General features: G+C 39.0%; 2 protein-coding genes across 2 annotated transcripts in view; one reads left to right on the forward strand and one right to left on the reverse strand.

The window, feature by feature from the left end:
- Positions 1–6,482: 6,482 nt before the first annotated feature.
- On the forward strand, positions 6,483–12,284 carry LOC107718459 (uncharacterized). Its single transcript, XM_016525541.1, has 8 exons — positions 6,483–6,639; positions 7,074–7,415; positions 7,508–7,792; positions 7,893–8,012; positions 8,101–8,136; positions 8,540–8,572; positions 11,371–11,720; positions 11,945–12,284. The coding sequence occupies exons 1-8, from the start codon at positions 6,597–6,599 to the stop codon at positions 11,999–12,001; spliced, it is 1,266 nt and encodes a 421-aa protein (XP_016381027.1). The 5' UTR covers positions 6,483–6,596; the 3' UTR covers positions 12,002–12,284.
- A 4,653-nt stretch (positions 12,285–16,937) lies between these two features.
- LOC107718479 (unconventional myosin-IXb-like) overlaps positions 16,938–27,701 on the reverse strand; it is a 64,180-nt gene continuing 53,416 nt past the window's right edge. The window contains 22 exon segments of the mRNA XM_016525568.1: positions 16,938–17,089; positions 17,130–17,589; positions 19,744–19,871; positions 19,947–20,062; positions 20,817–20,864; positions 21,079–21,202; positions 21,305–21,436; positions 21,523–21,628; positions 21,707–21,835; positions 21,994–22,186; positions 22,275–22,348; positions 22,430–22,541; positions 22,612–22,650; positions 22,774–22,944; positions 23,129–23,236; positions 23,403–23,578; positions 23,663–23,769; positions 24,378–24,496; positions 25,138–25,263; positions 26,171–26,234; positions 26,330–27,331; positions 27,446–27,603. Of these exon segments, the coding sequence (XP_016381054.1) occupies positions 17,165–17,589; positions 19,744–19,871; positions 19,947–20,062; positions 20,817–20,864; positions 21,079–21,202; positions 21,305–21,436; positions 21,523–21,628; positions 21,707–21,835; positions 21,994–22,186; positions 22,275–22,348; positions 22,430–22,541; positions 22,612–22,650; positions 22,774–22,944; positions 23,129–23,236; positions 23,403–23,578; positions 23,663–23,769; positions 24,378–24,496; positions 25,138–25,263; positions 26,171–26,234; positions 26,330–27,331; positions 27,446–27,603 (3,657 nt within the window). The 3' untranslated portion in view covers positions 16,938–17,089; positions 17,130–17,164.

Here is a 27,701-nt window from a genome sequence, read left to right on the forward strand (position 1 = left end):
GACCAGCATAAACCAGCATAAACCAGCAAAGGACCAGCAAAGGACCAGCATAAACCAGCAAAGGACCATCTTAAACCAGCAAAGGACCAGCATAAACCAGCAAAGGACCAGCTCAAACCAGCATCAAAACATACCTAACCAGCATATGCTGGTTTTTTCAACAGGGCAGGAAGAGGGAAAAATAAGAAACTGCCTATAATTGACCATGAAAACTCGCTTTTAATATTTTTTTAACTACATATATACAGTTAGAGTGACATAAGACGTTTTAATTAGGCTAAATGCATTTGGAAAATGACCAACTTCCAACCAGTTTCGCCACTGGTTACATTGGTGTCAATTTTACAGTTTTGATCAGCGTTAATGAACAAAACAACATTTTTGACCGTTTCCCGCCCTCTAGTGGACAATCTATACTAAAGTGGGTGTTTGTGAATAGTTGTATAATGTGAATGAGAAGCTGCAATTTTGGTTTGAATGTAATTTCAGCCTCATTAAGGATAAAATATGAATTTATTTTATTACTTTAAAAAAAAAAAAAAAAAATGTTCATCAGACCATTATACGATGCTAACACAGATTTGCTGTAAACTCGTAAATGTTAACTGTATATAGTAAGGTGACTTATAGTTAGCTTATTAATAGGATTTTACTGTGTGTTTTTTTACCGTTAAAATTATTACATTTTTAAAAGAGTGGAAGAAAAAAAAAGTTTGACCTTGAACTGTGACCTATGGTGGCACTTACACACTTTATAACCCAACCATTACTGTCTGCTCACACACACCTTCAATAAAACATTTTGACTTTTAATTTTAACGTTTTGACACATTTACAGGTCGTGCTGGATCTGATCAGATGGATGCGGATCTGAGATGTGTTTCATATATGTCAGATTCCATGAAATATGCGTATTCGGAAGTTCCAAAGAACTTCCTTATTTTACGAAGGTCAGATTTAGCCTACTGTTTTCCCGGCATAAGTACAAGGACTTTTTAGCTTTCACTTGTATAACCGTTACATATTGATCCAAAGTGAAAAATGAAATAATAGCCTATGTTAATAATCGTTGCTATCAGCTTGAGGTTTAGGTTGTTTTGAAACCCCGACTGGACGCCGAAGGCTTTGAGACTCAACGGAACAGTTTAACAACTACAATGGACAACTTTGTTCTCTCATCTTTTACTCCCATTTACAGAATTATGCAAATGATTGTTATCATTTTAGTCCCGTTACTCCTGGGTGGTGAGTAGATTTATATCGTTTCAAGAATTAATTTTCACTTTCACTTTACAAATTTCAACGAAATATCTAGCCTAAACATTATTTGAATATAGGCCTAATTTCATGCAATTTTGTATTACATATAATTTATACAAATATTAGGCTACTATATAGCAATTTACAATTCATTTACATTCAATACTTATTTTGAGAGGCTTAAAGTCAGAAGATGTCTTTGTATTGTAACGAGGAAAAGTCTCATTAAAAGCCTGAGAATCTTGTATTACAGACCCAAATATTTAAAAATGTATAAACCAACATGAATACAAAGATTACGTTCAAAGAGCATGGCTGACCTTTCAACATTTTTTTTTGTTCCTCTATTCATAAAATATCCTGCTGGACTTTAAAGGTGGTTTTGGATCTGTAAAGATTTGAACAGGATTAAAAAAAACAAACAGGATCATTGGATTGGATTTAAAGTCATAGTTCCCTCGAAAATGGAAATTTAGACATCATTGGTGTCCTTCCAAATTCAACTGATTTTCATTCTTCTGAAAGGATGTTAGACAGATTATCCACATCACATTTTTTCCATACAATCAGATTGAATAAAGAAGAAAACAGCGAAGTCTATTATGAGATGTCCTACTTAAATCTCCATCTGAGAAACTGTTTCTGTTTGTTCATCAGGTGTGTTTGGTGTTGATGTGAAGTCAGTGATGGAGGGAGATTCAGTTACTCTACAGACTAGTGTTACTAAAATAAAGAGAGATCATCTGATAACATGGACGTTTGGACCTGAACGCACTCGTATAGCTCAGATCAACGGATTGGTTCAAAAGATCTCCACATATGATGGTCCTGACGGGAGATTCAGAGACAGACTGAAGCTGGACAATCAGACTGGATCTCTGACCATCGACATCACTCAACTCTGTCACACATGTTCAGGTACAGCAGCGTGGATATCTTAACATTTATTTACTTAGATGTTCTCTGTTGGTCATGTTCATTTATGTGAACAGCAATCTCTTAGGGACCATTTACACATAACGCGTCTTTGCGTCTAAAAATGCGAGATGCAGCGCTCAGGGAATGCTTTTTTAAAAAGCGCAGCACAGAACCTCCTCTGCCATGTTGCCGTAAAACAAAAAAAGTTGCCACACCAACTTGCCAATGCTTGCCCTGCCTCTGGGTCTTCTGATTGGTTCACTGTTTTGGTACTGACATTAATGAGCGGCGCTGCTTGTTAAAGTTGAAATTATTTTAACTTGACACAGCATCTTAAAACATGGCACTTGTGTGTGAGACACTGCAAAAGATGCGAGACACAAGCTCAACGGCCATACATGTCTGTCTAGTGCGTGTTTACATAGAAAACAATGGAAAAGTAGCGCATCGGAATGGAAAAACGCATTCTGTGTGAACAGTTAATGAAGCTTTCTTTTTCCATTATAGCACCAGGTTTGACCGCAGGTCAGTTAGTGCTGGTTTGCATTTTTCCTCTGGCTGTGGTTGCAGTTTTCTGTGGTGTTTTCTATTGTTTTCACCACATGAAGTCTAAACAAGCAGCTAATCAAGGTATGTGTTACCTACACTGTAAAGAAAAATCCGTAAAATTTACGGTAAAAAACCGGCAGCTGTGGTTGCCGGAATTTTACTGTAAAAAATACGGTAGCAACGTTTTAGGTTTTACGGTTTTAAATTAAATTTACAGTTAAATACCGTAATTTAACTGATATAATGTTAATATACCAACCTATTGAAGTACTGAAATCTGTTCTGTACCTTTGTAATACACTGATAACCACAAAAAGCAGGTGGTGATAAGAAAGTCACATGATGAACCAAAGCCCATCACAAGCAGCTTATAAATAATAACATATATAGAAGGTGCACAGTGTCATTCACATGTTTATCCTATTAAAGCTCAGAAAAGCACAACAGCAGTGAAACCAAAGGTAAACCCGATGGATAGTCAATGCAACTAGATACCTTTAAGACCTTTAAATGTTGTGGAAGTTCTGTGGGAGGAAAAATGAATCAAAATGACTTTTTCCAGCATTTTGAATTTCTGAAAAACCTACTTTTCTAAAATCCCCCTGAAGCCACTGGTCCAAATTGCACAGAAATTGATCTAGATAGCCTCGTAATTTGTATTTTTCTTTTGTCAACCTTTCTAAGGTATAAGCTGATGGTTTTTGGCCAATGTCTTCAAATGGCAAAGTTCCAACTTTTAACCAGCAACATCAGCAAGATCTGTCAATATTCGTTGCAGTGACTAAAATGAGGAAAATAAGTAAAAAGAGGTTTGTTGAAAAGACTCAACAAGTTTGACCCCTGTCTTTTTTCCAGGTGCTTTTATCGAGAAAGATTAAATTAAGTCAGTGTTAGCGAGGGTGGGAGAATCTGTCACGCTACACACGGATGTCACTGAAATCCAGGAAGATGAGCTGATACGGTGGAAGTTTGCTGATTCTAATGTAAACAAACAGGCTGAATTTTCCGTCATAGCTAAGTGGGATAAAACAAAGACTGAGGAAAACCTATATAATGAAGAAAGATTCAAAGACAGGTTGCAACTGGACCACAATACAGGATCTCTGACCATCAGAAAGATCACGCCTAAACACTTCGGACATTATAAACTACAGATCATCAGTGAGGGACAGAAGATCTCAAAGACGTTCAATGTTGCTCCTGTGAGTATAGATCGAGTCTTTCAGTTGTCTTAAGAAGATCTGTAACTGTAAACGATTAATTATGGCAAGCGTATAATATGAAAGATCATAGTTGACAGCATTTTTGTGTTTTTTCTGTCTGGCATTTTATCAAGTATCCTTATTCACGTGCAAATCCTCAATGCCTCCTAAATTAGTCTTATAAATCACTGGAGGCAGTTAATTTTTTGATTGATAAGAACATCAATCTCTTTCCTTGTTTTACCTTTGTTTCTTTGTTTTCTTAAAGGACCCAATAAGACCAGAGATGCAGAGGATTGACCGTGATGGCAGAAGAGGAGTACACAGTTTATAAACACTGGAATATTATCCACATTTCTATTCCATTGACAAAACAGTTCTTTTTTTCTTTTTTTCATCTAAACAGCCATCTAAAGTCCCAAATGTACCTTAATGACAAAAGTAAAGTTGTATGTACAATACAAGCTGACAGTTTGCTACACTATGGGGAAGTCGTGGCCTAATGTTAGAGAGTCGGACTCCTAACCCAAAGGTTGTGGGTTTGAGTCTCGTACCGGCAGGGATTGTAGGTGGGGGGGAGTGAATGTACAGCGCTCTCTTCCACCTTCAATACCACGACTGAGGTGCCCTTGAGCAAGGCACCGAACCCCCAACTGCTCCCCGGGCGCCGCAGCATAAATGGCTGCCCACTGCTCCGGGTGTGTGTTCACGGTGTGTGTGTGTGCACTTTGGATGGGTTAAACGCAGAGCACTAATTCCTAGAATGGGTCACCATACTTGGCCACATGTCACGTCACTTTCTTTTCACTTTCACTACTCTTACTTTTTACAGCTTTTTAAAACAGCTGAACTACTGCCATACTAGTATGGAAGGCCTGAAGGGCACAAAATGGGATTTTTGAATTATATTTTATGCTTTTTCCTTTGCATTTCCTTGCATTCGCAAGGTGTCCTGGAAGAACAACATAGAAAGATATTTAAGTAAATTTTTCGATTTAATTTTAGTGTCCATCATTTGTCTTGTTCTTTGGCTGGAAATATCAGTTGGACTGGACAAAAAAGTGGTGGAAAAATAAATGGTTAAGTAGCTTCTGAGAATCGAATCAGCTGCAATTGTTAAATATTTTCATGCTATTTATATGTATTGCAAACAAAGATTTTAACAAGTATATAAAGCTATTAAAACATTTTTATTGCACAAATTTGCACAAAAAAAAATTGACGCTTTGGCTGACACAGATGAAATGAAGATGGTGGGAGATGGTGAATTTTCACTGCAAAACAAATTTTGATGTGCTGCAGTGGAGGTTTGGAGAATTAAACACAGACAGCACAAACCCATTCACTGTCATCGCCAAACTGAATGAACCAAACAATTTTGATGGCACTGGTCATGATGAGACATTCAGAGTACAGCTGGATCAACAAAATGGGTTTCTCACAATCAGTGGCATCAGATCCACAGACTTTGTAATTCATAAACTAAATATCTCCAGGAATGGACAAAATACGATCTCCAAAACATTTATCGTCTTGAGGTGAGAAGCTCAGATCATTTAGAATAAAGATCCATCAACACTGAACAAGTTAGATGATCGGAAATGTCCAATTAATCAAACAATAATCTTCCAATGTTTTGATTTTGATTGATTGATTTATTACAGATTCCTCAGGAAACGAAGGGAATGTGCCAGAGGTGGCAAAACCACTGATGAATTGAGAGATTACTGAAAACACTTGTCTGTAGTGACTGTTACATGATCCTTATTTAGAATAAAAACCTCTGCTTTTAGGAGCCTTTAAAACTGGTGAAAATGTGTTTGAAATGAACGCTGCATGCTGATAACCTGTGAAAATCAAGGGTTTCTTTTGACTTTACACTAACTTTTTGTTATGTTACAGTCGATATAACCTGTTACCATTTACTCTGACCTTGTTTGTTATGCAGGTTTATGTAGGCTACATTGCATGTCTGTTGCATTTTATAGTGTTCGTTTTAATATTTTGTTCTGTGTCAATGAACGAAACAGTGATATTTGAACGTTTTCTGCTCTCTAGTGGACAATCTAAAGGTTGCACTGTTTCAAACAGTTGTCATGTGAATAAGAGACGGCGATTTTGCTCTGAAAGTTCAATTTCAGCTTCATTAACAACAAAATATGAACGTTTTTATATAACTTTTTAATAATAAAACATCTTGTCATATGAAATTAATTGTGTTGCATCTATGTCAAGTGCTATAAACCTAGGACTAATTGCCTTAGTAAGTATGATATTTGAATAATAGCTTGAACTTTGACCTACTGGTGTCGTTCACACACTTTCTAACACACCCAGGTATTCACCGTCAAAGCGTCTGATAGTTAGCGCTGCCTGCAGCTCTGCTGGGTTCTCTATGACAAGTTCATGAATTTACTTACTTATTTTGATCAGATTTAGAGATTTCCCAGCATTTAAGTCAAGAACTTTTAACGTTTCACTCGTATAAACGCCACCTACAGATCTGAAGTCGGTTAAAAATGAGAAAATCACGTGTGAACGTGAAATTATGCAATCGGCTCTGTCACTTGCGGTTTAGCTCGTTTAGAAACTGGTCGAACGCTTCGAGATTCAAAGGAACAGTTTAACAACTACAATGGACAACTTTTACTGATCTTTTACAGAAATATGGAGACGTTTGTTTTATTTTTCGTTCTGATAATCGTGGACGGTGAGTACATTTAAATGGCGTTTGAGACATTCACTTTACAATTTTTTTCGAAATATTTTAAATTGATTTGAATATGATGGAATATTGGTAAAATACATATTATTTAAACTCTTTTAATAGAATTTCCAGTTTCTGAGTTAATATTTAGATCCGTTTTGTGGAGCATAAATTCCAAAAATGATTGTCTGTCCAATATTCACTACTGCATTATTAACATTACTCAGTATTCAGTGACTTACCTGGCCACCTTTCATTTTGTTGTTCCTGTGTTCACAAAATATTCTTGAACATGTGAAGAATTGATATCCACACACCGCTCTTTTCCATACAATAAGGCTGAATAGAGAAGAAAGCTGCAAGAAGAAATGACAAAAGCATCATAAATTCTGACAGTATTAACCTTAAATCTCTTTAAAACGGTCTCTGTTTGGCAGGTTTGTTTGGTGTAATGGATGAAATACAGTCTGTGTCAATGACGGAGGGAGATTCTGTCACTTTATATACTGATGTTACTGAAATACAGAAAGCTGATCTGATACTGTGGACGTTTGGATCTGACAGCACTCGAATAGCTCAAATAAACAGAATGGCCAATAAGATCTCATTATATGATGATGCTCTTGACGGGAGATTCAGGGACAGACTGAAGGTGGATCATCAAACTGGATCTCTGACCATCACCGACATCACACCTGAACACGCTGGACTCTATGGATTTTTACAGATCGTTGAAGGAAAAGAAGTCACACCCAAAAAATTCAGCATTATTGTATCTGGTGAGTCGTTTTCTAGATGCATTCGGTTTGATTTCATTGCATTGCATTGCAGTATGGATCCAATATAGACCTTATTCTCTCGTGCTTTCCAGCTCGTCTGCCCGTTCCTGTCATCAGCAGAGACTGTTCTTCTTCATCATCATCATCATCATGTACATTGGTGTGTTCAGTGTTGAATGTGAGTCATGTGACTCTCTCCTGGTACAAAGGAAACAGTTTATTGTCCAGCATCAGTGTGTCTGATCTCAGCATCAGTCTCTCTCTACCTCTGGAGGTGGAATATCAGGATAAAAACACCTACAGCTGTGTGCTCAACAATCCCATCAGCAACCAGACTCAACATCTGGACATCACTCAACTCTGTCACACATGTTCAGGTACGGCAGCTATTAACAAATTTTCATAGAGCTGATGTCGGTTGGTCACGTTTAAGCACTTTAATACTACATTGATATGGTCTCTCTCTTTCCTTTATAGCACCAGGTTTGTCCGCAGCTCATATAGCACTGGTTTGTGTTTGTGCTTTGGCTGTGGCTGCAGTTTTGTGTGGTATTTACTATTACTGTCAGCGCAAGACGCCTAAACAAGCAGTCGAAGGTAGTATGTGTTACCTACAGCAAATTTTACAAGATATAGTTGTGCAAGAAGTTATCAGTTTGTTTATACTAAGTCATTGTTTATACAGACCAACCTGATGGAGCGCTTATTAAGCTAAATAAAGGTAAGGTACAATTTAACGTATGTGTACTTACTCTTGAGTTTATGTGTTTGATGTGGCTTTATTCTCAAACATCATTACAAAAAAGTACTTTTTTGTAATGATTATGATTTACTTTCATAAATCATATTATCATATCATATTTACTTTATGATTAACATAAAGTAATCATATTATAGTTATAGATGACAAAATTAAATTTAAGTCATGTGATGATTGTTAAGGAGTAGTTCAGCCCAACAATGGTAAGATACTTTATTACTGAATCTCTCTGTGTTTGTGTTTGTCTAAATCCACATTCATAGAGATTGTTATCTGTGTTTGTTTTCAGAAGACAAATGTGTGTACCTTACTAGACAGATAAAATGGTGTTCTTTAATGAAGTCTGTGATTTTGTTTAAAACAGGTGCAGTTCCTTTGCTAGCTATGGAGCTAAACGGTAAGATATTGTGTGGTAATATGTTGTTAATATTTCTGATTATTGTCAAGTTAATGTCTTTGTTCAGCATATTAAGCATGTTGTTTTGAAGCTGATTAGCTCAGAAACAGCATAAAATCAAAACTGGTGGGGCAAAATCTGCCAAAAACGTCCACATTAAGTTATGAAAACCTTTTTTTAATGTTCTATGAATGTTTAAAACTTCCATTTTTTAAAATAATTTAAAAACTTTTTTTTTCCTTGTTAGGAGAACATTAAAGGGATAGTTCAGCCCAAAATAAAAATTCTGTCATATTTACTCATCCTCATGTTGTTCCAAACCTGTATGCATTTCTTTATTCTGTTGAACACAAAATACAATATTTTGAAGAATGTAGGTAACCAAACAGTTGCCAGTAGCCATTGTCTTCCATAGAATGGGAAAAAAAATACTATGGAAGTCAGTGGCAACCAGCAAATTCATTTTTGAGTGAACTATCCCTTTAAGATAACATTCCATTTTAAAATTTAGCAAACATTATGCAAATGTAACTTTTGAATGTTTTCTGAAACATTCTGAAGTTTATTTGTGAATGTTCTCTGAACATTTAAAACGTCCAATTTTTTTATGTTTAAAGGTCCCATATTGTCAAAACTGAAATTTCCTGGCTTTTTTCACGATAATTGAGGTCTAGGTGCTATGTAACTTCCATATAAGTTTCAAAACTGTCAGTCCACAGTAAAATGCACACAGCCTGCATAAAGTAGCTGTGATTTTTCACAAACCGATGTGACTTCCGTAAAAAGTTGACGTCAGTAGCAAACATTATGCAAATGTAACTTTTGAATGTTTTCTGAAACATTCTGAAGTTTATTTGTGAATGTTCTCTGAACATTTAAAACGTCCATTTTTTTTATGTTTAAAGGTCCCATATTGTCAAAACTGACAAATTTCCTGGCTTTTTTCACGATAATTGAGGTCTAGGTGCTATGTAACTTCCATATAAGTTTCAAAACTGTCAGTCCACAGTAAAATGCACACAGCCTGCATAAAGTAGCTGTGATTTTTCACAAACCGATGTGACTTCCGTAAAAAGTTGACGTCAGAACTACACAGTCACCGCCTTTAGTCACCACCCCGAGCACTGCTCACCGTCCCACTCTCCTTTTGCCAAACCCCCAGACAATTCTCAGAAGAGCTCCTGAGAAAAGAGCTGTAAAAATATATTGAGATGGTTTTTGGTACTTATACCGCAAATATATATATTCTTAAGGACATCAAAACCTAAAATAAAACTCCAGAAAGGTGTAAAATATGGGACCTTTAAAAAGCATTTTTTTTTCTTGGTTATGAGAATGTTAGGGAAAACATTAAGGGAACATTACATTTGATAATTTAGCAAACATTAAGGAAATGTTACTTTTGAATGTTCTCTGAACCATTTTGAGTGTTTAAAATGTATTTTCTTTTAAATCTTAAAAAAAAAAAAAAATGTTCTTAATTATTAGAATGTTACAGAAAACGTTACATTTTATAATTTTGCAAGCGTTAGGCAAATGTAACTTTTAAATGTTCTCTAAATGTTTGAAATGTTAAATAAAGTGTCAAGACAAATGATAAATAACTAATAAATAAAATGTTTCAGAAAAACGTTCCATGAATAATGCATAAATAATGTTATTAAAGACCAGATAACTTTGAATGAAGATTCTATTATTGTTACTGGAAGAACACTTGGAGAGGAACTTGCCAGAACATAAAGTTCTGAGAATGTTCCCTGTTAGCTGGGCATGAACCATCAGGTGAGGCTGAACAGATAACAGGAGGAGCTGGTTATAGATTGTCTTCAGGTGAAAGGTGTGACTGAGACACAGCGTGGGTTGTAGGAAACACGTGAAACTCCAAAACCGTTCACACTTTAGAATAAATGCCACTGTTTTTTTGAGTATTATCCATAACAGATATACCATAACTGTGCATACTAAATCTCTGTGTGTCTGTGTTTGAGCATCAGACTCGTGTGTTTGTCTTCTGCAGACAGGGACATGTCTATTCAGAAAGGAGATTTGCCAAATAGTAAGTTACTGAGTCGTTTCGCTGTTCCTTTCAGAAATCAAACAGATGGTTTGAACATTTAGAGCTACATTCATTCATTTTGCTGACACTTTTATCCAAAGCAACCTAAACAGTTCATCCCAAGTAGGGAGTGACTTGGTGAAATGCTGCACTGCACAGCTATCAAATTGCTAGTGAAGATACCTGGAGAGATCCATCTGCGAGGTTCAGTTTGATAGTGCTGAAGGCTGCATCAAGATGGATAAACAGGGCTTCGTCGGCAGATAGCAAGGTCGTTCTATATGAGAGAATAAAGTAAACGGAGTAAGATAAATATGGTGCTACCTGACTACGATCTATAGAGGAACCTTAAATTCAGAATAAAGCTGAAATGATCACCAGTGTGTGAAAACATGAGTAAATGAGGTGATGGTGAGATGTTTCGAACGAGTCAAGCAAGGCTAAAATTGCTTCGAAGTCTGTGACGACAAACTAACCCAAAACTACAACATGAGAGTAGAAAGTTAGAGTGATGTATTAGGTATCACAAATAATCAAACTTGTTTGGCGGGAGTTGTGGGAGAAAGAGGGTGTTGCTGTGTCTTCTGGGCAAATCCAGGTCTCAAGCCAAGGATGATGAGCTTTACTGACAACTGACAGCCCTATAGACAGAGAGAGATGAGGAGACTTCAGGCATGTTGACTCATGTTGTACAGCACAGCGCCTCCTCGGTGACATTTGTCCGTTTCTGTTTGTTCTCCAGGTGTGTTTCTTAAAGTAGACATAGTCACCTTGGTGCCAATGATTGAAGGACAATCTGTCAAGCTACACACGGATCTGACTGAAACACAGGAAACTGACATAATATGGTGGAAGTTTGTTGATTCCAAAGAACACAATTGTGCTAAATTTGTAATCATAGCTAGACTGAATAAAGCCAACGATGAGGAATACCTATGTAATGAAGAAATATTCAAAGACAAGTTGAAACTGGACCACATTACCGGATCTCTCACCATCTCAAGCATCACACCTGAACACTACGGACATTATAATCTACAGATCATCAGAAAAGGAGAGATGGTCGTGCATACATTCAGTTTTGTTGCTCACGTGAGTAGGTCAAGTCATTTAAATAATATTTGCTTTACTAAGATGAAAACTGTTAATGAAGACAGATAATTAAAGAAAGGAATACAGTCAGGAATAGTTTGTCATCGTGTCATAATTCATTGTGAATAGTTATCACTGTACCGGGAAACTAATTTAATTTTTAGATTGATGGGAACATTAAAACACTTTCTCTATTTTTACCTTCTATGCTTCTTTTCTTACAGAATCTAATGAGACGAGAGCGGACCCAAAGCCTCCAGAGGAGACAAACCTGCCCATGATTACAACCGATGACCTTACCGTATATGAAGACTGGAATAGCATCCACATTTCAATTCCACCACAACATTTTTTATACTTTTTTCAACCATCTAACATCCCGAATGACAAAAAACACTCTAATGATATATATATATATATTTAACATTTTCTGCATATTTTTCCCCTTTGCATTTTGATTTTCCTGATTTCTCAAGGAACCTCAGTAGGGAAACAAAGTAGTTACGCTTTTCATTATTTATTTAGCATATAGAGTCAAGTTTTTCTGATAACACTATTTTGGAATAATTTTGGGGGGTTATATATATATATAGCTGTATTTGTACAACTACATTTTATATTTTATATACATAGTACACATTTGTAAATAAATACAAAATATTTTTTAATTCAAAAATATATGTTTGGTTCTTCATATGTTCAAAAGATCACACATTTTTTTTATGAAATGCATGCTGGTGGTTTGTAGATTATGTAACGAACTGCAGTAGAATTGAATTGTCCTTTGAAAGTGATTTGAACGTTACAAATCATGCACTGATATCACTAAAAAAATGAATAATGAAAATAATGAGTAAAATTAATATTACCAATCCTCTTAACATAAATTTTCACATGCTGTGTGAAGAAATGGATCCGCTTCTTTCAACTCGACGTAAACGCATTGTCGTCTGGGCATTTCTAACATCAGAAACTTCTACGAGAAGAGCAAAGTTATTTAGTTGTAATGTCAGTGTATATTAGGTTTCATGTTATTTAGTTGATGTGTACCTTACATGTAGCAGTAGCTTTATCGCTCCTACGAGAGGAGGTGAAACAAGCAAGACTTTCACTTTGCAGAGCAATTCAAACTGCATGATGTAACAGACCAGTCTTGCATTATTAATACTGTATTATATAAGGGAGAGCGGGGCACAAAGTAACACTTTTTTTGACTTTCTCAGTTTGTGTAAATCCACATGGGGTTCAGAATATAATTTTTTTTATCCACAGTAATTTTACACGTGTCTAGTACAAATATGTCACTTTGTTTCATAATTACAGTGTATACGTTTTTCTTTATTTACCCTCACAAAATGGAAGTGAAATGTGACAACATGCCCCGTAGGTGGGGTACATTGCAATTACAGTGTCACATTCTGAGAAGTTATTTAATGCAAAAAATGTTAATTATAAATCTGATTCGGTGTTTTACGACGCATGTTATTTAGTTGATGAAGTTCGCTTTTATTTGTAGACTCAGCCTGAGATGAGGTGCACACAGTGTTGCCAACTAATTTTCAGGGGAAGTTGCTAAAGGAAGGTTGATTTGTTGCTAAAAGTTGCTAAATGGCGCGATGTCATTGCGCGGTGACGTCATTGCGTAATCACGATGCAAAATTGTGTCACTGCATCAAATCTCAGCAAAAAAAAAAAAGTAAATATGTTAATTTAGATGTGTTTATAACCTTGATCAACTGATCAACAATCTGATCAACAAAAAGTACAAGCTACTAACAAGGTGTATCATAAATGAACAATTATTCAATTTTTATTATTATTATTAAAATAAACAATATTCGCTTTTTGTCTGATAGGCTAAGATTTCACTTTGAAACGCCGCCTTCATTTGAATTTCACACGTGCTTCCAAACTGAGACGCTCTCGTTGAATCTGACTGTAAGCCTCCCATACAGACTACAACATGTACCGACGGTAATACTTTCTCAATTAGACTGCACGTTGTTGAGTGTAATATATTACGGTCTCTCATTGTTAATATTCAGTTTACAATGTACTCGTGAGATTTGCAAGGATTTTGGGGTTTGTGTCATTGTTCACGTGTGAAGTTAAATCGCAACGTGGTGATTTATATGTCTTCTTTGCAATAGAAATCCGCCAATAACCTAAAAAAAACAGGACACATAGAAAACAAGTCGTGCAAATAAAGTTTCACGTCCAGGGTCGTTCATTAGATTAAACTAGAGTTGTCAGATTTGATTATTTATTACTTTAGGCTGTACAAGGAGATGGCACGTGGCACATACAAGGCTCCACAAAGCGTAATGTTAAAGCATTTGATCAGCTAGTGTCTAGCAGCATTTTCAATTAGGTACCTAGTATTTTAAATTAACACTAAAAAACTGAGATGAAACAATTACTTTAGCCAGAAATGTACTTTTACTATGGTAAAATAAATGTTCAGCGATAGGCTATCTTCAAAATATTTTTTTGAAATGTTTCTATATATGGTGTTGATATGGCAACTAGTAGATACCATAAGCTAGTGTCTAGCAGCATTTTAAATTAGGTACCTAGTATTTTAAATTAACACTAAAAAACTGAGATGAAACAATTACTTCAGCCACAAATGTACTTTTACTATGGTAAAATAAATGTTCAGCGATAGGCTATCTTCAAAAGATTTTTGAAATGTTTCTATATATGGTGTTGATATGGCAACTAGTAGATACCATAAATTTTGTTATGCTAGGATGTGTGGAAATATTTAAACCACGTGTGTTACAACTATCTCACGTTAGTTTGTACAAACCCTGTTATACACTTAACCTACAATTGTTGATCAGTTAGAAATTAAAATGTAATTGTTCAAAAATGTGTAACTGTTCAATAATTCAATGTTGTATTTAAAAAGAAAAATATCAGTTCAGCGATAGGCTATCTTCAAAATATTTTTTTGAAATGTTTCTATATATGGTGTTGATATGGCAACTAGTAGATACCATAAATTTTGTTATGCTAGGATGTGTGGAAATATTTAAACCACGTGTGTTACAACTATCTCACGTTAGTTTGTACAAACCCTGTTATACACTTAACCTACAATTGTTGATCAGTTAGAAATTAAAATGTAATTGTTCAAAAATGTGTAACTGTTCAATAATTCAATGTTGTATTTAAAAAGAAAAATATCAAATCATAAAAATGTGGCGTTTATATTAATTTTACAAATCTAAATTAACAGGCTATTTCAAATCATATTTTTGATGAGATGTCCAGTCTTTTATTTTATTTTTTTATAAACTTTGAGAAAACAAGAGATGGCCAGTCAATTTGAGTAGTCTATTTGTGTATGCAATGACACAGTTTTGCTTCATGGTTATGTAATGGCACAATGTCATTTAGCAACTTTTAGCAACTTCCCTTAAAAAATTAGTTGACAACAGTGACTATGTGATGGATTTGAAAGTAAGCTGAAAATTTGTTGCATGCTGACAGGATAGTATTACATTTTGTTGTTGTTTTTGTCTCCCAGCATAATTTTTCTTCATGGTTTACAGATGCTGTTTCATTTATGTGTTCGTACTGTTAACAGGTTCAGGTAAGAACAGAGCAAAGACTGTCCAAAGGTTTGAGATCACTAGTGAAAATTATTTTACATTGTAATTTATGCTTTTTTACATTTTTCATTGAAAACTATCAGCTAAACAGTTTTAGTTCAAGTTTAAATAGACACATGAAACTGAGCATCTTCAATGACTTTCTGACTCTGTACAAAGAGTCACACAATCAACAGCACTCATTTTCTTAGATTTGACATTAACAACAAATCTGATTTTCAATGCTGTCTGAAACTTTTGGACCTCACTGTAATAGTCAATAATTAAAGTTACTCTGTCATCTTGAAGTGCAGTCACAGACGTATTGAACTTGAAGAAAAACATCTGACAGTCCACTGGAGACACAGCGACACCAGGAATGTTTATGATATTATCCACGGAAAAGTTTCTATAAAGGAACAGGACCCAGCGTACAAGAACAGAGCAGAAGTTTTACCTGAGGAGCTTAAGAGGGGCCGTGTCTTTCTCAAACTCACCGATCTTCAGCTCTCTGATGGAGGAACGTACCTCTGTTTTGTCCCAGCTCTGGGAATTGATCACAGTACACAACTGGTGGTCAAAAGGTGTGTAATAACTCCTAATATTATACATTTTGAGTTTCTGTGTGCTTGTAATCATCACAGTAGTTCTAAATAGTCCAACATGTTCTACAGCGTTATATTTTTGCATGCCAGAAAATGCACATATTTTGGTCACTGCATATTAACTAATAGTTTTATGTGCATTTACTTCTAATTTTTTCCCCACAGAACGACTATAAATCAAATACACAGCAGATCAAATAAGAGGCCATGGTACAGGAACAAGGCTGGGAAGGACTCTGCACCTCCTAATTCCTTTATCTGGATTCATTCTGCATTTTATTTGAACAGGCCTTTCTGGACGTTCTTATTGTAGAACAAGAAGAGCAAGAGTAGATGGTCGGTGGTACCTCCGGAGCAAAAAGGAAGCCACAAAGAATTATGGGTAAGAATCAGGAAAAGCACACAGGTTTGCGGCCAGTACAAACTGTATTGTAGGAAAATAATTCGTTTCATTTCTCCATTAAATGCAAAAAACATCACTGAGGACTCAAAAACAGCGATACTAGTAGGCACATACAGTCCTTGTGATGCAAAACGTAATTTACATCATAGACATCCAGCCGGCATTCTTTCCATACTTTTCATTTAACAGCATTCGTAACTCTTCACTTTAGTATTAAACACAATGGCTTGGCCACTAACTGTATTTAGTCCTACACAAAGCTATTCTGAATAGACATCCACACAGATCCAAAGTGTCATATTGTTTATCAAAATGAAGAAAAAAAAAATGTTCAGAGTTATTCTGGAAAATTGCATTCGGTTATGGCATTCTGGTCCAAGAGGAAAGTGGCTAGTGCTGCATCCTTCCCCCCTCTAGTCAAAACTTGTCCATTGAGTTCTTGTGCAGGAATTGAAGGAGGATCTACAGCTTTAAAGTCCATTTAAGATGAATGAAGCCTTGGGTGTACAAATAACTCTGTCCACAAAACACCACCGAGGGATCACTCCTCATGGTTGAATTAGTTTTTTCCTCTTCGTTAAAGACACAAAGGTGCAAGACTGTTTTCTTGATGCTAAAGAAAAAAAATCAAGCATCAAGCATTGACGCATGTCAACGCCTAAATGCCACACAAATCTGAGTCTTAAAAAAAGTCTCTAAAAATCCAATATATTATTAGTATGGAAAAGTGCTAGGTGAGACCATTCTCTTTATCAGTCACTATGACCGGGGCAAGCAGTCAGCGCCAATGACGACAAGCAATCGAATTGTTCTTTCGAGAGCAGGCAGCTTTGCAACTCAAACCTCGTCCTTTACGAAAGCAATGTCCGGGTCTGAGAAACGTCGTGAGGAGGTCTGGAGCTCCTGTGCGCTGGAGGTGTCTGAGGCTGTAGGTGAGGACGGGAAGAGGAGCTCTGTTCCAGCGGTGATGTAGAGAGACTGGATGCTGTCTTTGCGGCGGCCGGGTTGCTCGCGCCGCTGGACGAGGGTGAGGGACTGGGCTTTGCGGGGAGGGAGGGACTGTACAGCCGGGTGGCACAAGACTCCTGGGGGCAGCTTGACCGTTTTGGGGATGATAGGGTGGCGACGCTGGAGCTGAAGCCTGGGAGAAGACAGTGAAGGAAGAGAGGGGCCGTCAGCCCATGTGCTGCCTCCTTGGGCCAGGGTGACAGACTTAGGAAGGCAAGCTGGTTTGGATAATCTTGGCACTACGATTGTTTGTCCTACAATAGGGAAACAGAACCAATCAACCCCCGAAGCAGCTCAAACTCACCGATCTTCAGCTCTCTGATGGAGGAACGTACCTCTGTTTTGTCCCAGCTCTGGGAATTGATCACAGTACACAACTGGTGGTCAAAAGGTGTGTAATAACTCCTAATATTATACATTTTGAGTTTCTGTGTGCTTGTAATCATCACAGTAGTTCTAAATAGTCCAACATGTTCTACAGCGTTATATTTTTGCATGCCAGAAAATGCACATATTTTGGTCACTGCATATTAACTAATAGTTTTATGTGCATTTACTTCTAATTTTTTCCCCACAGAACGACTATAAATCAAATACACAGCAGATCAAATAAGAGGCCATGGTACAGGAACAAGGCTGGGAAGGACTCTGCACCTCCTAATTCCTTTATCTGGATTCATTCTGCATTTTATTTGAACAGGCCTTTCTGGACGTTCTTATTGTAGAACAAGAAGAGCAAGAGTAGATGGTCGGTGGTACCTCCGGAGCAAAAAGGAAGCCACAAAGAATTATGGGTAAGAATCAGGAAAAGCACACAGGTTTGCGGCCAGTACAAACTGTATTGTAGGAAAATAATTCGTTTCATTTCTCCATTAAATGCAAAAAACATCACTGAGGACTCAAAAACAGCGATACTAGTAGGCACATACAGTCCTTGTGATGCAAAACGTAATTTACATCATAGACATCCAGCCGGCATTCTTTCCATACTTTTCATTTAACAGCATTCGTAACTCTTCACTTTAGTATTAAACACAATGGCTTGGCCACTAACTGTATTTAGTCCTACACAAAGCTATTCTGAATAGACATCCACACAGATCCAAAGTGTCATATTGTTTATCAAAATGAAGAAAAAAAAAATGTTCAGAGTTATTCTGGAAAATTGCATTCGGTTATGGCATTCTGGTCCAAGAGGAAAGTGGCTAGTGCTGCATCCTTCCCCCCTCTAGTCAAAACTTGTCCATTGAGTTCTTGTGCAGGAATTGAAGGAGGATCTACAGCTTTAAAGTCCATTTAAGATGAATGAAGCCTTGGGTGTACAAATAACTCTGTCCACAAAACACCACCGAGGGATCACTCCTCATGGTTGAATTAGTTTTTTCCTCTTCGTTAAAGACACAAAGGTGCAAGACTGTTTTCTTGATGCTAAAGAAAAAAAATCAAGCATCAAGCATTGACGCATGTCAACGCCTAAATGCCACACAAATCTGAGTCTTAAAAAAAGTCTCTAAAAATCCAATATATTATTAGTATGGAAAAGTGCTAGGTGAGACCATTCTCTTTATCAGTCACTATGACCGGGGCAAGCAGTCAGCGCCAATGACGACAAGCAATCGAATTGTTCTTTCGAGAGCAGGCAGCTTTGCAACTCAAACCTCGTCCTTTACGAAAGCAATGTCCGGGTCTGAGAAACGTCGTGAGGAGGTCTGGAGCTCCTGTGCGCTGGAGGTGTCTGAGGCTGTAGGTGAGGACGGGAAGAGGAGCTCTGTTCCAGCGGTGATGTAGAGAGACTGGATGCTGTCTTTGCGGCGGCCGGGTTGCTCGCGCCGCTGGACGAGGGTGAGGGACTGGGCTTTGCGGGGAGGGAGGGACTGTACAGCCGGATGGCACAGGACTCCTGGCGGCAACTTGACCGTTTTGGGGATGATAGGGTAGCGACGCTGGAGTTGAAGCCTGGGAGAAGACAGTGAAGGAAGAGAGCAGCCGTCAGCCCATGTGCTGCCTCCTTGGGCCAGGGCGACAGACTTAGGAAGGCAAGCTGGTTTGGATAATCTTGGCACTACGATTGAGTGTCCTACAATAGGGAAACAGAACCAATCAACCCCCGAAGCAGAAGAAAGCCCAAAGCAGAACCCAAGACATGCCACCAACAGTCGTAAAAGAAAGGCAACATGCAGTGTCTTATTCCATCACCACAAACATGCACATAACAAACACTTGGGTTAGATGAGATCACAACCTGCTACAGAGCGGATGGCACCGCCACCCTCTTTAAATGCGCCAGGAGCATCCCGTCCAGACCTGCACCACACACAACAAGGACAGGACCCACACATGGGTGACTACTGCAGAGGAAAAACAAAGGACTGGTCCAAAACAAAGGGAGTCCGTACCTTAATACTGACCTTCCGTGTCTGAACAGACCGCTCGCTCGTCCAAAAGGCTCTCAGAGCTGACAGATGCCTCCGAGTCCAGGTTCTCCTGGTCAGAACCGGGCTGTTCTAGTTCAGGTAGCCTGCAGGCAAGGTCCTCTCTGGAACATAAACCAGAAAAAGGCGTTCAAGAGTCATGCAAGACTACTTGTGAGATTTCTTCTACATTTACATACTTTTCTTGCTTGATGGACTCGATCCGCTCCATCAGGCTTCGCTCAGCTTCTGTATCTGAATCCAGGGGCTCATTCTCAGGTACAGCACAAAGGTCGGAAGCTGGCTTCTCCCGAACCTAGAGTCCAAACAGATACAAACTTCAACTCAAGAGGAGATCGAGAGATCCAAGCTTTTTCCCGTGTTGCCACAAAAAAGGAAGCACAGAAAGACAGGAGGTTCTTCAGTGAAGGGACTACAGTACTGAACATTTTCATTGGACTCAAGTCTGCCCCCGTGTGGTTAGTCTATGAAGTAAAAAGGGGGAAGTTGTAATTCTTCAAGTGTGGCACAACGATCCCTTGTGGAGTGAAACTGAGGAGTGCTAGAGATGTTTCAAAGGTGAGTCAAGTCTGGAGGAAGAGAAAAGGTCTACTGGGAAAGAATTTCAACCACTTGGATGGATGTTATATTTCATTGCGGAACTAAACACAATTAAAGTCTGTAAGTTGCCATGGCATGAGTTTCAAAGGTTTGTAGAAATCAAATACAAAGGTTAACAGTCAAACCTGACTGCTTATCTTTCTGCATTATAGTCTGTGTTCATACAAACAAAAAAACATCACAGAATGCCCCTATTGTTCAATATTCAGCCATTTACTTTGCGTAGCTTTGAAATTCATGCCATTCACTGCAATGACCACCCAAAACCAGCACACATCTACACCGACATCCACCCGACACCCTTGTCTACAGGTCTAAATGTCTACAGATCTAAAATAACACTAACACATGCACTGGTTTGAGTTAGTATTAGTAAGGCATGACTTGTACACTGCATGCATGAACATGCCAAACTACTGGGGTTCACAATACCACAGGGACATACGTACCGCCACTTCTTTGTAAGGAGTGATAAATCTGAGAGGTAAATGCCAGCACTACAGAGACATAAAAACGAGAAGCAAAAAAAGTGTAGCGAAAATTACTCTCTGTAGGTGCCTTGTGGAAAGTTGCGGACTGTTGATTGTTCAGGGGGCAAAATATGGACATTTTTCACAGGCATCTGGAAACAAACCACTTTCAAATAATGATACGGCAATGCTAGAAGACTTTCTGCTAAAGGACAGGTAGGTCAAGGTAGGTTGAGTGTACCGTGTTTTGTCTTTTTAGCTTGAGTTGACTGACAGCCAGTGCCTCAGCGTATTCCAGCTGCTCGATCTCCTCCATTCTCTCATTGTATCTCCGGATTTGTTCGTTAAGTAGCATCTCCACACAACTGAGCAAAGTAAAGTTTCAGTCTTGAGACTTCATTCACTTTAAAACAACACATTGTTCTTAACAACACTCACAACTTGCAGTGTGGATATGAAGCCCTTACATGGTGGTTTTGGCGATGTCTTTCATGCTCATGAGCGGGTCGGCGCTGTCCGGACAACGGAGAATGCAGGGGGCAAAAACAATGGCCAGAGAGTTTGGCGTCATCCGATTGCTCTTCTCCTCCTTTGCAACCCTGAAATGACACCAGATGGTTAACTTGACGGCTACATGGTTTTGCACTAACAGCATTTGTTACGGACTGCATGTACTCATCTGTACCGGACAAGATGGAAAACGAGTCTCTCCAAGGTGTTGAAGTTGGCCGCTGGAAGCTGTTCCAAAACTTTGTAAATGGCTTGCAATTGCTCTTGCTTCTCAGGCAGTTCTATGAAAGACAACAAAAGAGTTACAGCATGTCTAAGGGCTACCAAAAGGACAGCAGAAGGGTGTTGTGGGGACCAACCTATTGCACGGAGGAAGTCGTTGTAGTGCGTGAAGGTCATGAGAGGTTCAGGCAACTCCCTTAGCCACTGTTTGACCAGGCCAGTGACGGCATGGATGGGGTAATCCTCAAGACAAACATTCTCTGGGCCTAAACAAACATGCAGTCATTAAACAGGGTTATTTAACAGAGTTATCAGAGTGGGCAGGATAAGCTACAAAAAAGTCCCAAATATGACTCTGTAAGACTACAGAGAGGTCGTCTTCCCAATGTGCCATTGAGTTCTGGTAATATCCATGATAGCTCACCTGCTTCCAACAGCTGGTGTAGCTCCTTCATGCGATTGGCTGAGCCGGACTTCCTGTAAATGCCCTCTGTGTACAGGCCATTCATTTCCACGTGTTCCAGCATTATCTCCAGAACAATTGGCACAGGGGTCTTGTTGTTGACCAGGTGGCACACACGAACACCAAAGTGTTGTGATCCTGGCTCATCATCACACTAGACCCACAGCACACAAAGGTCGACCAATTGGACAAGATTTCGAAATGACTGCTTCTCCAAAATGCTTAGAAGATTGGATTCTTACCTTCTTAGAGCAGAAAGTAGAGCAGTCTATGACGATTTTACAAATGCACTTCTTATGGCAAACCATTTTGCAATCTGAAACAGAAATGACTTATCATACAATGTTCTCAGCCTGAATTAAGTCAAATCCATAGGGCACGTATCAGAGATACTCACAACTGCACATGTAGGCCTTCTCCATACCCCAGATGTAGGAGGTGCACTGATCACAAGACTGCATGATGTTGACTTGGTAGTGCGTAAACACATGGTCCAATGGATTCTCCAACTAAATTCAGACAAAATGCTTAGATTTCTTCACAATTCACAAAGCAGAGTCAATATGAAAGGATACTTACGCCCTTATCCTTCCTTCTCATCTTACGACCTTTGGGGGGCTGAGACAGAGTTTTTCCAAGGTAAGTCAAAAGGATAACAAGCATTCAAATGATAAATAACAACTACCATTTAAATCAGATAATGAAAGTCTAGAGGGTAACAGGCCATGCATGAACTTTCACCTTGGCTGGTTCGGCCTCTTCTTTTTTGATCTCCGCTCTAATGAAACCGTCCAGAACTGACTGGAAGAGATTGACCACCAGTGGTACCTCACCTTTCTGCTTTTCTCCAGCTAGACTGATCACTTTATTGTGGTAGCTCTTCATCAAAGCCTTATACCCAATTTGTGGGTTCTGTTGGTGAAGAAGAAGAAATGAATAACATGAACTACAAGTTTCTTTTAATGCCCATAATACATCTTGACCTAGCAAACCAACAAATTCGTGTCATGGCATCACAGATAGGACATGGCATAGTTGGTCTATACTGTAGTGTTTGGGTTGTAGTTTTAGGGAGTGTTGTATTAGCTCTACTCACAGAGAATGAGTACATCCCCTTGATGTTTTCTCTGAACTGCATAGTGGCAGTAATGAAGATGTGTTCTGTTCCTGAAAGCTGCTTTCCCCTTGAGCGCAGATCATTCACCTACACCACACAAGAGAAAGAAGTCTGAGAGAATGCAAAGCTTGTCAGAAATTGTATACATTATAAACACGACTTAACACTCTTCAATCATTCACTGCAACTATGCATAACCACACAATCAACTCAAAAAAGTTAAACATCTTGCAGTCCTATCTATTCTTTAGACCTGATTGCCCAGGAATTCGTCAAGGTGGCGTAGCTCATTCGCATTGGTGATCACACGGTTCAGCGAGTTGCACTGCTCAGAGGCCCGAGTTGTTGAGTGACTGATCATGATGCTGGCCGTCCGAACGGGTCGACTCGCATGAGGCTTTGAATTGTGCGAGCGTGATGGAGAAGTTGCTATCAAAAAACACAAAAAAAACAATAAATGGAGGAAAAGTATGACGATCTAAAAGAATCGGATGCTGTCTTTGCAGAATGTACCTTCTTTTTGATCCAAAAAGGAAGCTAGGCTCAGGTCTCCATCTTCCGGGGTCTGAGCTTCTTTATGGGGACGCTTCTTCAGAATCTTTCTGAAAAACCTTGTTGTCCTGTTGAACAAAAATGCACCATTGCATAAAGTTAGTTGTAGCAAGTTTTGCATTTTATTATTAATAATATCCTAACAGCATGCTGGGAGGTCCCATTAGGCAAAGGATTTCACTATCAAAACATTTAGATCGCACACTTTGCATCTATATAAGGGAGTCTGTAACCTATGCCAGGAGTCAGACGTATGAGTCGGCACTGCTGAGGTAAGCCAGGGGCCGTATTTTCCCACGAGTACCAGTGAGTCAGATTTCCTGTGTGACCACATTCTAATACAGATAAGACTGTGCATTTTTTGCATGAGTCAAAAAGCTCTTTACTTTTGAGAAAGACAGTCTTGCAGATAAAGCAAAGGCATGAAACAGTCTGCGCAAATATGTGAAAGTAAATTTGTAGCCATGCTCAATTTCACATATTGTTGCATTGAGAAATGGGTCAAAATGCAAGTCATAAGACAATGCATTTAACATAACATTCTCAAGGGATGCTGTAGACTAGAGGATCTTAGAATAAACTGCTCTCTTCTACAATCTGTTCTGTCTTGGCTAAGCAACGGTTTGACAACACCAGAAGGTAGCTAAACTGGTAATACTGGAAGGTGGGACTGTACCTCTCTGGGGTCGACGGCTGGACAGGTGATACATCTTGCAGGCTGTGGCTGTCATGAACTTTTTCCTTCAATGTGCTGACCTTCGCTCTTTCAGGACCAACCTCAGTGCTGGACTGTGTCTACACAAAAATTTATGAGCACAGCAAATGTCTTAGTTTTATGCAGCACAGTATAGTGTACAGTAACATAACCGTTTCTGCTGATTAGATAATGGCATAATGAGTAGCCTGTCACACTGTCAAGGAGAAAGTTCCTTCTTCCTGTGTAGATAACACCTTAAAGGAAGCTGAAGTGGGTAAATGCTTCACTTTATTTATCCCAAACGGAGTAATTAAAAAGTACGATGATTATTTACTTGGAAAAAGAGTCAAGAATGGTTGGAAAGAAATAAACCAGAGTCTGAAATGGTCTAACATTGCATTTTCAGATTTCAGTTTGTTATCCCGTAAGTCCAGTTTTAAAGGCCATTGAGCTTTCAGAATTCACAGTGAAGGAAGTTTTAGCCAATCAGATCAAGCTCTACTGTACTGTGTTGGCATGACAATAGGTCAGTACCGCACAGTATATGAAATTTTGCAAAAGTGTCTGAAAACTGTGCATACTGGATAACAAACAGACTAAAGGCCTTCACTCTGCACCAGTATAATTTATTTTTCCTTAGCACAAGTTAATCCACCAGGATTCCAAGCGGTTAATCCACCAGCAGCCCCCACACCACAGATCCCAGGACAGCATCTAATTTCAGGCTGTAATATACCACCTCTAATGGACTCGTGGGGGGCAAAGGATAAGTCCAGTACTCTGCATCCTCCATTTCAACACTTTTAATGGGCAAACATATACGTGCAAGGGCGAGCCGTGGCCTGCATCTTTGACGAGCTTTGCCCTGAATCAGCCAAAGAAGCATGATCACTTCAACTCAAGCGATTGTTTAAATTATAATCCTAATTTACCAAATGTAATGAGAACAGCAGATTGTCTGGTTGCATACAAATGGGAAGCTTACAGTGGAACTTAAAGGGGTCATATGATGCGCTTTCATGTTTTCCTTTGTCTTTGTAGTGTTAAGAGCTGTTCGTGCATACAGAAGATCCGTAAAGTCGCAAAGATTAAAGTCTCAAACCCAAAGAGATATTCTTTATAAAAGGCTCAGCCACGCCTTCCTAAAACGGCTCGTTTAAACACGCCCCCACATGTCTACGTCACTGTGTGGGAAGATTTGCATAACGCCGCCCAAATGTATACGCAAAGAAAGAAGGCGTAACTTTTATTCTCACTGTAGTATTGTTTTTGCCGCCGCCACCAGACGCTGTTTCGTTGCGAAAGCCAAACTACTTTGTTTTGCCTTCCAAAAGAGGATACAACTAGAAATCCGTGGTTACGTTTTATTTACAACACTGTTCCAGAACAGTGGAAAGTTTCTTGAACCTGGTAAGGGGCGTAACATTTCCGTCACACGCTTGAGGTAATCGGCCAATCACAACGCACTGGATAGCCAGCCAATCAGAGCACACCGCGCTTTTCAGAACAATGAGCTTTTTAAAAAAATCGACGTGTTTCAGAAAGGCGGGGCATAGAGGAGCAACAATAACGTACAGAATGTGGAAAATAATGTGTTTTTTGAAACTTAAACCGCGTAAACATTGCATTACACCAAACAAACAAAATAATGTTCTTTTTAACAACGTCATATGACCCCTTTAACCAGTCAAACATAAACTTCAAGGCTCAAAAATCAATGTATTCCTTCATGTTTACCATTGTGTTAACTACTTAAATCAAGTCAACATTACCTGTGATGAACCGCCCAAACCTATTTTGGACACATCGTCTAGTGACATAGAGATCCCGCAAATCCTGGTAAAGTTGGGAAAACCAGATAGAAGATATTGTCAGAATCATATAAGGAGATGAAGAAAGATATACAAGAAGGAGAAGATAAGAAACCATACTGGATAGTTTTGATGTTCCTGTCCTCCAGACTGCAGGGTCCTGCCATGAGGTTTTCTGGCTGAGTGCTGCTTCTTGTTGGTTCTTTTTTCCTGTTGGCCTCTTCTTTGGCAAGAGCAGGTTGAGCGGCGATGGACGGGTCTGTGTAGCCGTTTCTTCCAGGTCCTGAAGTAGGGATATCTAAAGGTAAGGTGGAAGGTCGAACAAGTTCAGGTGGGACATCTTTGGCATCCCTCTTCACCTTGTCTATTTTCCAAGCCACAAAGGTGTACGGATCCAACTCTTTGCTGTCAGAGCGCTCCTTCAACTTGCTGTCTACTTTCCCTGGTCTCTCTAGAGTTTTGCTCTTGAAGGAAGTATCGTCGTTTCCGGTTGAAGCTGCTCGCTCACTTTCTCTCTGGTTGTGCTCTAGGCCCCGTTGTCTCCTAAGCTCCCGTTTCTCTTGACTTCTGGATACTGGCAGCTTGGAGAGTGGAGGAGCTCTGTTTTGGCTTTGTCCACTTGGGATTTCAGGAGACGTGGGTTTAGCTTGTGTACCTTCCTCTCTGGGATGTGCAGAAGATTCATTTTCCTTTTGCTTCTGGTGTTCTTTAACCTCAGGGTCAGGACCAGCCTCCACTTGAGGAACCTTCTCAGAATGACTTTGGTCTTTTGAGACATCAACTTGGGTCCTGCCCTTACTTTCAATCTCAACATCCACAGGAGCCTTATTGCGCTCCAGCACTAGTGTCTCCACATCGTCAGACTGCTTGCCTGGTGCCGGTGGTTGTTGTAGTAGCGTCTTCTCCTCTAAAGCAAGCCGAGCTGCCCTTTCCTCTTGCTCCTTCTGTCTTCTAGCTGCTTCCTCTTCCTCTCTGACACGCCTGGCTGCCTCTTCTTCCTCTCGGAGTTGTCTGGCTGCCTCCTCAGCCTCTTTAGCTCGCCTAGCGGCCTCTTCTGCCTCCTCTGCTTTTCTTCTCCGAGCTTCCTCTTCTTTCCTCTTTTCTTCCTTTAGTGAGTAGTACCTAACAAGTCCAAATCCAAAACTTACTAAATCATGCTCGATAAGCCAAGATTGTGTATTAAGAAAGTAAATACATTTAATTTCAAATTCGTGTTGACTTGTCTGAGGTCTATACCGTTTGCGAGCCGAATGCCCTCTTGCAAGTGCCTGCATCTTTGTGACGGATGCTCGTGTTTTTTGATATTCAGCTCTCTGTTTGGAACCTCGCCATGCTGATTGGATCAAAACCACCGCTTGGTAGAACTTCTCTTTGCGGAACCTACGCCATGAGCGCTGCAGACAAAGCCAATCAAATATCAGACAAGTGCAGACTGGCCAAACACATGACAACTGCAAGAATACTGCCCAAACACAAAACCAATTTTGATATA

The sequence above is a fragment of the Sinocyclocheilus rhinocerous genome, unplaced genomic scaffold (genome assembly GCF_001515625.1).
Source record: "Sinocyclocheilus rhinocerous isolate Xijiao unplaced genomic scaffold, SAMN03320098_v1.1 scaffold92, whole genome shotgun sequence".
Classification (NCBI taxonomy): domain Eukaryota; kingdom Metazoa; phylum Chordata; class Actinopteri; order Cypriniformes; family Cyprinidae; genus Sinocyclocheilus; species Sinocyclocheilus rhinocerous.

Excerpts from the sequence above, each read along its gene's own strand:
- LOC107718459 (XM_016525541.1), top strand. The coding sequence starts at position 6,597 with ATGGAGACGTTTGTTTTATTTTTCGTTCTGATAATCGTGGACG. Across the intron at positions 7,793-7,892 it reads ACTCTGTCACACATGTTCAG|CACCAGGTTTGTCCGCAGCT; the intron begins GTACGGCAGCTA and ends TTTCCTTTATAG. Across the intron at positions 8,013-8,100 it reads GCCTAAACAAGCAGTCGAAG|ACCAACCTGATGGAGCGCTT; the intron begins GTAGTATGTGTT and ends TTGTTTATACAG.